The following is a 10760-nucleotide window of genomic DNA, read 5'->3' on the forward strand; positions in this document are numbered from 1 at the left end:
AAGATGAAGAAAGCAGACCACTGTTGCAGGCACTTCGAAGTGGAGAGGGTCTAAAGGGGAAGGAAGCGAAATACAGTCTCCAAGATGGCTGCATCATGTACAGATCTAGAGTCATGGTTCCAAAACAATTCCAGAGCCGAGTGCTACAGGAGTTACACGAAGGGCATTTAGGGAGTGTAAAGATGAAAGCGATAGCAAGATCGTTCGTGTTTTGGAAGAACATAGACAAGGATATAGAAGAAGCAGTAAAGAATTGTGTCCACTGACCGCAAATTAAAACAGATCCCCAAAAAGCCGAAGTCCACCATTGGGAGTACCCAAGCAAACCTTGGGAGAGGCTACCTGTTGATTTTGCTGGGCCATTGTTCGGATATATGTATCTGATCATCGTGGATGCACATTCTAAATGGTTGGAAGCGTATCCAATGAAGAATACAACAGCATTGAAGACGATCGAATGTCTTAGGGACTGCTTCGCGAGGTTTGGACTTCCACTGATGATAGTTAGTGACAACGGGCCTCAGTTCAAGTCCGATGAATTTAAGATCTTCCTGAGCCGGAACGGGATTAAGCATAGACCTTCAGCTCCATTCAAGCCTTCCAGCAATGGTCAAGCTGAAAGGTATGTGTTTACCGTCAAGCAATCTCTTCGCGCCATGAAGGAGTACCCCGGCACCATCCAGCAAAAGCTCAGCACCTTCCTGATGCAGTATAGGAAGGCTCCGAACATGACCACCCTCCACAGCCCGGCAATGCTACTGATGAAGCGTGAGATCCGGACACGCATCGACCTGGTGAAACCGGATCTGCACGCCAGGGTCCAAGACAGGATTAGGAAGGATAACTTTCAGTTCTCGGATCGTGTCTTTTGCACAGGGGACAACGTGGCAGTGCGCAACTACCGTCACGGTGATAAAAGGTGGAAGTTCGGTAAAGTTGTCAGTAAAGACGGACAACTCCACTATACCATCAACGTCAATGGGCAACTGTGGCGGCGCCACGTTGACCAAATGAGGGACGGTGGGAATCTGGAGAACCAGGAATGGGAACGAATCGGCAAGGCTCCAAATCTTGCTTCCAGGGCCCACTGTTCTACTGCGACAACAGCAACAGATGCTACAACAAATGGGAGTTCAGCAGAGCCACCAGCTGAACCAGTCGTCTTATCGGCCAACACCAACCAGGCTGAACCAGCGACGGATGGCAACACCACCGCAGCCAGTCCGGTGTCGTCAACAGCAGATCCGCCTCCTCTGCGCAGATCCACAAGATCTAGGAAAGCTCCACAGAAACTGGATTTGTAAAGGGGAAGGGATGTCATATATCGATATGTAACCGGTTAGCGGTAACCGTAACTGTTATCTTTGTGCGTGAAGTTTCAGTTCTGGTTCTGTTCGAGATGTATATAGTTGTGTGTTCGTCATGTGAATAATGTGTAATAAAAGTATTGTGCCGTATTAAATTATGCCTCGCCTCTGCTATGTGTAAATACACACATGCCCACTCCATCTCAAAGGATAAATACATCACAGTTTTAGCTCTACTTAAAAGCATATTATTTCATTACAAATACTTGATACGTTGTTCCGAAAAAATATCAAGACTATTCTATACTTCCGGACTCTCCCATGCGCATCAAAAAAAGTATTATCTCAGTTAGAAGTATTTTTAACGCTTTTTTAAATTAAAATTTTATCATCTTGGGTAAAAAAAAGTATTTGACATTTTAAAAATAATACATTTGAATATTTTATTATTATACATAATGTCAAACAATCTAAGTATTAAAAATCAAAATAGCACACATCTCTTCTTCCCTGCCAACTTACATTTGATCCTTATAAAGTTTTTCATGGAACTGATCACTGATATCGGCTTTACTGTTTACGTTTCGATCATTACTAAAAAATGAATTTCACTCCTCGAAAAAACATCAACGAGCATTTTTACATCTTGAAAACAAAAACCCTAGTGATATCTCTGATCGTTGTATTCATGATGTAAAGTTGAGGGATCTCATCTCATCATCAGTGTGATCGTTTGGAGTCTCCATTGTCCCAGTAACCCGTTTACCGAGACTTTAAGTGTAGCATGGTGGGGGGAGGCAAGCTTTTTTTCTTGGTAGGGGAAGACACCCCCACGGAGGATGACGGAAAGAAGGAGAGCGTCGAATGCGCCTCACGCGCAGATTCATATTTTGGATCTAATCGTCGAAGGAAACAGGATCCGCTAAGGACGCTTTCGCCCACCGGTGTTGTTCGAAAGACACATGTCCGAACATAAATATGCGCGTGTTTATAAAGCTTTCCCACATGGCAGTACGTGAGAAGAGTTCGAAATGAGCGCTATTCATCTTCGATACTGACTCACAAAAGGCTGCTCTGTAACCTTCGACGGCTCTTGACACGCGTTCAATAATAAAGCGAAACCGTAGCTTATAAATTAAGCGAACACTAGAACAGTCAAGTTCCTCGTTAAGAGCTGACTCGGGCTGCTTTATGACAAACGTTATGGTGCCGAATATTTCATTTCCCTCTCTTTGCCAATGCGTACTGGGGGGTTATAAAACCACTTGGTAGTCTGCCAACGCTGTACCTGAAACAATCAATTGAGCTAGAGGCAAAAACAAAAAAGCGTTTCCTTTTTATGAGGCTCTCTGCACATCACCCAGCAAGGGCGTCTTTTTCTTTAGCTGACGAGAGTACAGAATAGTATTAGAGAAGGGGGAGGGACACAGCTTATACAAGAAACCTTTTTCTTCCCTCGGATCTTGCGTATGACAAAACTGATATACAGCCGTCCTGGCAGCCAGCCATAAATAAAAACTAACGACCAAAGCCAGTGACTGTTTTATGTGATTATGGTGGCCAATCGGACTTCGACTAGCTCCTTCTGCGTTCTTTAGTGCGATCGCATTCACTCTGCCCCTCCAATCTCCTTCTAATAGCCTTGTCATAATTAGTACCCAGCAATTAAAAAAACGAACTCGATGATGCTCCAAGAATGGGAAACGGCAACTCGTTATTGGCGACCAGATCGTTGTCTCTCCCCCGTCTCCTCCCTCTTCTCAAACAAAAAGAGAAGCTCTTCAAAATTCTCTTACCGGGCCTCTCTTAGTCAAGGATTTTACAGCCTTACGTTAAGTCTTGAAATATTTGAAATTTAATTCGTGTGAAAGTATTTTAATTTAGGGTGAATTAGTACATGCTATAGCATAAAAGCGTCTATTTATAAATGTAAATAGAGAATTTACTGCATTATATTTTCGACAGAAAATGTATGCAACTCAAATTGCGTGAAAATGTATTTAAAATATCTTATCTAACTGCTCGAAATTTCGAAAATACTCGCAAAGATTTCTACTTTCTTTTCCAACAAACTGATTAAGTACATGCTTTTTTTTCTGATGAAATTTTTTCGTGGTTTCTTTCATCTCTAACCTACTTATTACCAGTTTAAAGAAAATGGGCTCTCTACTATCAGACTCCAAAGAATTTAGCAGCATTTTGTATTAAAATATGAAGTACTGTAGAGAAAGTTCACCTGTTAACCAGAGCCATAGGAAGTATCGAAAAATATAATCCGCTTCGAACCGTGCCCCTTTTCGGGGGAAAGCACTTCATTTTTTGAATCACCTTTGGTATGAAAAAATATGTGCAATTAATACCTTTTAAGACACACAATAACAGGTTTAGAAAAATATTTTCAAAATATAAGGATTTGATTTTACTATAAAACTACAAAATACCCTGAGAGAGGAAATGTCTCATTCGTGGAATACAAATTTGTGTGTATTTCACTTCTTTGCCAGAAACAAGTGCGGATCCACGAGCCGGCTCGTCAGGGAGGTCGTGACCAGGGCCTGATCAAGATATGCAGGGGCCTTAAGCTAAATACTTTTTTGGGGGCTCCCTGTATTCAAACTTTATAACTTTAAGCAGTTGGCTGAAACAATTTTAGTCGTAGACTAAAGTAATTTCTACCATTTGGGAGCGCCCTAAATATTGGGGGCCCTAGGCCAGGGCCTTGTAGGCCTATTCAAAAATCAGGCCCAGGTCGTGACCTTCTTTTTAAAACTATCAACGATAGCATAATGAACACTCAATTTGTGCCAGAGAGCTGAGCTACACTTAGAGCCCCCCCCCCCCCCAGAATGTGTTTTTAAAATAATCGCTGAAGAAAAAAAGCGTTAACAAAAAGAGTGGAAGTTGTTTACTCTGCTAAAGAGTCAAGGGCGGATCCAGAAACTTCTCAAGGGGGGGGGGCGATAGATTTTTATTATTTACCCCATATATATATATATATATATATATATATATATATATATATATATATATATATATATATATATATATATATATATATATATATATATATATATATATATATATATAAACAAATACAAATGTGATAAAAATTGATTGAGTTGTTTTAATTCATTGATAATATTGAACAAGCTGAATCTGATTCAGAAAAAAAAATGTCTTTCCAACGATATCTAACGCTAGGGGGTATGGGAAATCTTTCATCCCGGTAATAGGCAATTAATGTGAAATTTCTGCCTTAAAATTACAAAAATCTAATTCGAAGTTTAAAACATAATACCCCAGGTGCAAACAATGGGGGGAGGGTGCTCGAAGTAATTTTGTACAAAATTTCAAGGTTGTAGGTGCTATGGGGTCTCCAGGACGCAAGCCCGCCAGACTTCCTTTCATTATTTCTTTGACCTTACGTTTTTTTAATAGAAAATATAAAACTGACTTAATTTAATAATTTTTTCTAATTTAATAAATTTTTGATAAATATTATCATCCCGCGGAACTTAGGTTTTGTGTTTTCAAAGGCTTCAACAAGGTTTTCAAAGGCTTAAAACACAAACCGTCGATTACAGTTCACAATATTTTTTGAGCCGTCTTTTCGATTTTTAATGAATGTGTTAATGAGGCGTTAAAAATATCTATGCATTCACACTCACATACAGACCAAAAACTTGTCGAATCAGAAAAAGAAAAAACGAAAAGAAAATACAAAATACATAAATGTACCTTGTCTAACAACATCTGGTAGCTCACCAATTTCATGGGTTTTATCTTCGTCTTCTTTCTTGAAAAATCCTAATAAATTGATTTGTTTTCTTTTGGACACAGTCAACTTTTGGAAGTTAGATGTAACCAGTATTCAAGAGAGACAATGACTGAACATTTCCCCGTTTCCTAGAGCAGAGGCGTAGCTAGACCCGACTTTCGGGGGGGGGGGTTACTTCTTTTATATATATATATATATATATATATATATATGTATGCAAATTTTTTTAGTATTAAAAAAAATAAGAGGGAGGTGAATCTTACATACTTTGGAATGGGGTGCCCCAATTCCGATACTTGTGTCAAACAAAACGAAAAATAAGATTTTTTTTTTCTTTTAATGTTATGGAAAATTCAACTTTTTTTTCTTTTCTCTCCATTTAATTTAAAGTGAAATTTTCTAGCAACGTCTTGTCGAAACCAGTCTATCCAAATCAGGGGGAAATCAAATATCTGATGAGCGTGTTCCGTTCATTTTAAAGTGACTGCTTAATTTAGAGGCTAACACACATCTTAAAAAGCTGATATTCCTGAAAGCTCATAGATACTTCCATTTCCGCCTGTAAATTGGATGTTTGACTTTCAAGCAATACAAGACTTTTTCTTGAAAAAGATATGCTTAAAGTTTCTTTTACTGTCAAAATGATTCCTTAAACTCGCAATAAAGCACTTAATAATGTAATCTTCACTAATAAAAATAAAATAATAGTTTAAAAAACTAAAAAAACACGCTTTCGTAGTAAAATGAACTAAAAAGTGAAAAATAATCTTTGGATGATAGTAGTTGACCAATCACTTAATTTTAATGTAATACAAAAAGCGTAGGGTGCTTGCTGTCTATTCACATTTTTGCTTGGACAACAAATGGCAGAAATTCAGGACAACTGATAAGAAGCACCCCACGCTTTTTTGTATTACACTAGCCTGCGTGCCCGGCGTTGCACGGGCTACTTAAAAAATGAAAGAGATGTCCAATTGTTGTTTTTGTATTACTCTGACATCAGTTTCTAAAGCGCTAAGAAGTAAATAAATACGCGTAATGCAAGGTTTGTAAAACACCAGTAGAGCATATTTTTGTCAAAATTCTCTTTAACGTTAATCATAGTTATCAATGATACAAGTTATGAGTATTTTCAATTAGCACAAAAGATGAAAATATATGCATTATCAACTATAATCTCTGGTCACTTTAAACTGAATTAAATCTGATAGACTATATCTGAAATATTTATGTACAATTACGATCATCTTTTTACATAAAATGACACACACATTTTGATTGATTATGTGAAACTAAAGCACTAAGACTAAATAAATACCAATAAGCATTAATTAAATACCAAGTCATCAGATTCCAAGATAGCTTTAGTTAAAATCCTTAAAAACAATTTTTTTGTTCAATTCTGTTTCACTTAGAGAAATCCAAACAATCTTAATTTAACATGTTCTTTTAACGATACAAACTGTATTTCAAAAATAGAAACAGGAAAGAAAAAGAAAGTTATTGCAATTCGAAAACTCACCCATGTAACGGGAAAAAGTTCAACAAAATAAACATAGTCGCACATCCTAAATGTATCAAAATATGAGGCCGGTGAATGATAAACTTACACTACAATCAATAAACATAGCTAAAGAAACAACTTTTATATGAGGAAAAGAGTTAAGAACGTTGAATGTAAAAAATAAAAAAAGGACAGACGATAAAATAAAGGCTATATCCGAATAGAGCAACCAATTTTAAACTAATTTGAAATGAAATTCTGGATGGAAACGTTGTTTTAAGATTTGGACAGCAGCCAAAAAAATCTCTTTTAAAACAATTATTAGAATTTTATTTGCTCATACGCAAAATGGCAACAGGAAAGAAATAAAAATTCCTGAATAACGTTATGTTAATTAACGTTTTAATTAATATCTCCGCTAATTAAAGTCGTACAATTACGAGATTGGTTCTATTGTTTTCTTTGGAAAATTTCGAATTGATCGGTATCTCGTTCGACTCTCGATTCGCAGCGGTTCTCGAGGAGATCGATCTTCAGACAGACAGACAGACAGACAGACGGACGCGAACAGATTTTAATATTATAGTGGATTAAAATTAAGTAATTGGTCAACTACTATCATCCAAAGATTATTTTTCACTTTTTAGTTTATTTTACTACGAAAGCGTGTTTTTTTAGTTTTTTAAACTATTATTTTATTTTTCTGTTTTTTAGTCTTATGTTGGAGAATTATCAGGCAAAATTGCAATTACTTCTTTTCGTAAAAGTTGAATTGAAATTATTTATAAAACGAGTGCGAGGTAATATCTTAAAGTTAAGACAAGGGCACCCCGATGGAAAGCTATTGTGAGTCATCGATGTATGTTTGGGGAAACCATATCTACATTACTTTGAAAATTTGAGATGCATTTGAATAAAAGTTTTGTTCAACAATGGTCTGATCAGCAATGAATTTCCAATTGAAAGCTCACCTAAATTTTAGCATGAAATTAGTTAAAAACAATTATATTTCATGTTCTAATTACCTTGGAACATTGGAACAAATTTTATCTGATGCAGAAAAATTAAAGGTTTTTATAGATATTTTTAAATAATTTTTGCAAGCATTTTTTAATGTATTTTTTTTTAATTTTTCTTTTTTCGCATTGTTGGATTTATGCCAAAATATTGATTAAAATTGGAGGAAACTCACAATTAAAAGAGTTAATTAATTAATTTGATTATAGAATATTGCATTGTCATCGGGTCTGGTGTCGCGTGCCAAATTTCAAAAGAATCCGATCGCAGGAAGTGGGCGAAATTTGAGTTGCAAGATTCCATTACAAGATACATACATACATACATACATACATACAGGTGAAGCTAATAAAAGCGTGTTAATAATAAAGCTGAAAGTCTCTCTGTCCGGAGGATGTCTGGATTTCTGTGACGCGCAGAGCGCCTAGACCGTTCGGCCGATTTTCATGAAATTTGGCACAAAGTTAGTTTGCAGCATGGGGGTGTGCACCTCGAAGCGATTTTTCGAAAATTCGATGTGGTTCTTTTTCTATTCCAATTTTAAGAACAAAAAAATCATAAGATGGACGAGTAAATTACGAAATTATCATAACGTGGAACCGTAACATGGGCACAAGCCAATTGGCGAGATACGAAATTATCATAACTTGGAACCGTAACATGGGTACAAGCCAATTGGCGAGAAAATTCACCATACATTATTTCTAAATATACAGGCGAACCAAAAGACCTTTTAATTTTTTCTATTACGGGCAAAGCCGTGCGGGTACCACTAGCAATAGAATAAATACCTAGCAAAACTAATAAAGAGGAATTTTAATCAAAAGCCCATATTGTCTTTAGTATCGATTTCAAATTTTCACTATCATACTTCAAATTTCTATAAAAATTTACTTAAAGCCCCCGTATCTCAAAACCTCTTTATCTCGATTGTTTTCTATAATGTGAAATTTGAACTATACAGATTCGACTGTGTGCAATATTCCCACTGCGCGGCTCATAAAATTAAACAAATTTAACAATTTGCAGAATCTAAAACAAAGAAAGGCTGCATATACGTGGATTTAAAAAATCAATCTCATTTCTAAAGCAAAGTCAAATTTCACTCAATTATCAAAAAATTGTCGCAGCAGAGGGCTTATGCTTGAGGGTCACACATGGAGCAGATTTTCAATGTCATTGGGGGGGGGGGGGGTAGCGAAGAGAATTTTTGACCTTTGTTACTCAGAAAAAAGTCGTTTTGATTTTTTTTCTTTTTCTTCCTTTTTTTTCTTTCTCTTCTCTCTTCTTTCTCTCTCTCTCTCTTTTTTTGAGACTAACGTTTCGGGGGGGGGGGGGGGTTGTCCCCAAAACCCCCCCTTAGCTACGCCCCTGTCCTAGAGTGAGGCTCTACAGACAGAATGACTGGCGTCATCAAAAAATCGGCGGCTCTGAATGTTTGATTGCGAAGGTTATGTTTCCCCCTTTCCCCTTTATGATTTGCATTTTAGCCCGTTAGACTTTTTCTTTCTCGCTGAAGATCTTGAGGTTTCTGTTTCATCATATTTTCAAGCCAAAAATCAATCCCAACAAAGAAGAGCAAAATGTTATAAATTCTTATCTCTATAAAGGCAAGAAATAATGTTCTTTTGCCTCTGAAGAATATTTTGTTTTGCAGATATTTTTTAGTTTTTTTTTTTTTTTGGTTAATTTCGGTAGGTGCCCGGTTATTTATCTCTTGGCTCAAGGGGGGGGGGCGATCGCCCCCCCCCCTTGTATCCGCCCTTGTAAAGAGTCAGCTACATGTTTAAGTAAAAATCTTGCATTTACTGCTAAAAACGGACATGATTTGTAAGTGTTCATTTGTGAAGCCTTTTATCGTCTTGACTTTCTTCAAAATATAATTTTGAAGACAGCTCTGATTTTTTGATCCAAACCAGCAATCACTGGTCCGGAACCCCCAGAGGTATTGATTCCCTTGGAGGACTTTGTGACCACGACGTGCCCCAGTCAACATTAAAGAGCACGGAGGAACTTCTACCGGCTGGGATCGAACCCGGGACCCTTCGGTTACTAGTCCGACGCCCTACCGATCAGGTTACCACGACCCTTAGTAAATAAACTGTGGGAGAACCAGGAGGGATGATTTATATGCCGAAATAAAACGTGAAAAGTTATTTTTAGCTTGTCCGATAGATTTAGAAGCAAGAGTCTAAAGCTGGTGCATCTATACTGGACAACCTAGAAATAGCTTTTCACATTTTATTTCGACCTCTAAAGACAGCCGTCCCATTCCTCAAGGTTTTCTAAATTAAAGATAATTTAAATAACAATGATGCTTATCAAAAGATTAATTTTTGTGCCTCTTAAATACTGCACTTAAACTACCAACTTTACGCTAGAAATGCCGTGAAGCAATTCGTTCTTTCTAAGACAGGTTATTTTTGAGACAGATATTGTAAAATATAAAATTAGTAAAAAACGTTTTTTTTTCATACTAATATGTTCGCAAAATATTTTCCGTTAAAATCTTTTATGCTTAAAGCAGCGCTTGGTAAATTTCGAAGCACTCTAAAGATATGACAGTGTCAGTAGCAGCCATAATAAATATGAATTTTTAGTAAGTTATTCTCTGAATGGACTATTAACATTCACGGCACACGCCCTGCAGCTGTCATTTAACGCGCGGCCGTCAAATGGTTTGATAAATTATGACTACTCGTCTAATTCTAGTTGAGTAACAGCTCGTGTTCTCTGCGAATGTAAAATTAGCCTTTATGGCAGACACACACATAAATAGCACTCCATGAGGAAATCCTTTGCATAGCTTAATTCCACCAATTTGGAGAAAAATGATTTACTGCCACCCCATATATAGTAATAAGTCCTTCAGATTATTCAGATAAATATCATATGCATGAGTAGAAATGCTGAAGACTAAAATTAATAGAGGACATTACCTGAATTTATAGTAAATAGACTGGATATTACTACGTAAATTGCATTTAGTACATGATAGAGTGTTTTACCTCACGATACCTCCGTAAATGATGTCACACTTTTTTCATCACATTTGACCCCCCCCCCCCCTCACCTCTCCGTTACAAAATGTCACGCGTCACCTTACTACCTCCCCTATTGTTGTAGAATGTCGCACTGTTTTTCATAAGCATAT

General features: G+C 36.9%; 1 protein-coding gene across 1 annotated transcript; it reads left to right on the forward strand.

The window, feature by feature from the left end:
* The first annotated feature begins 497 nt into the window (after positions 1-497).
* On the forward strand, positions 498-1304 carry LOC129218890 (uncharacterized protein K02A2.6-like). Its single transcript, XM_054853210.1, has one exon. The coding sequence runs from the start codon at positions 498-500 to the stop codon at positions 1302-1304; it is 807 nt and encodes a 268-aa protein (XP_054709185.1).
* Positions 1305-10760: the final 9456 nt, after the last annotated feature.

Source organism: Uloborus diversus, chromosome 3, assembly GCF_026930045.1.
Source record: "Uloborus diversus isolate 005 chromosome 3, Udiv.v.3.1, whole genome shotgun sequence".
NCBI lineage: Eukaryota > Metazoa > Arthropoda > Arachnida > Araneae > Uloboridae > Uloborus > Uloborus diversus.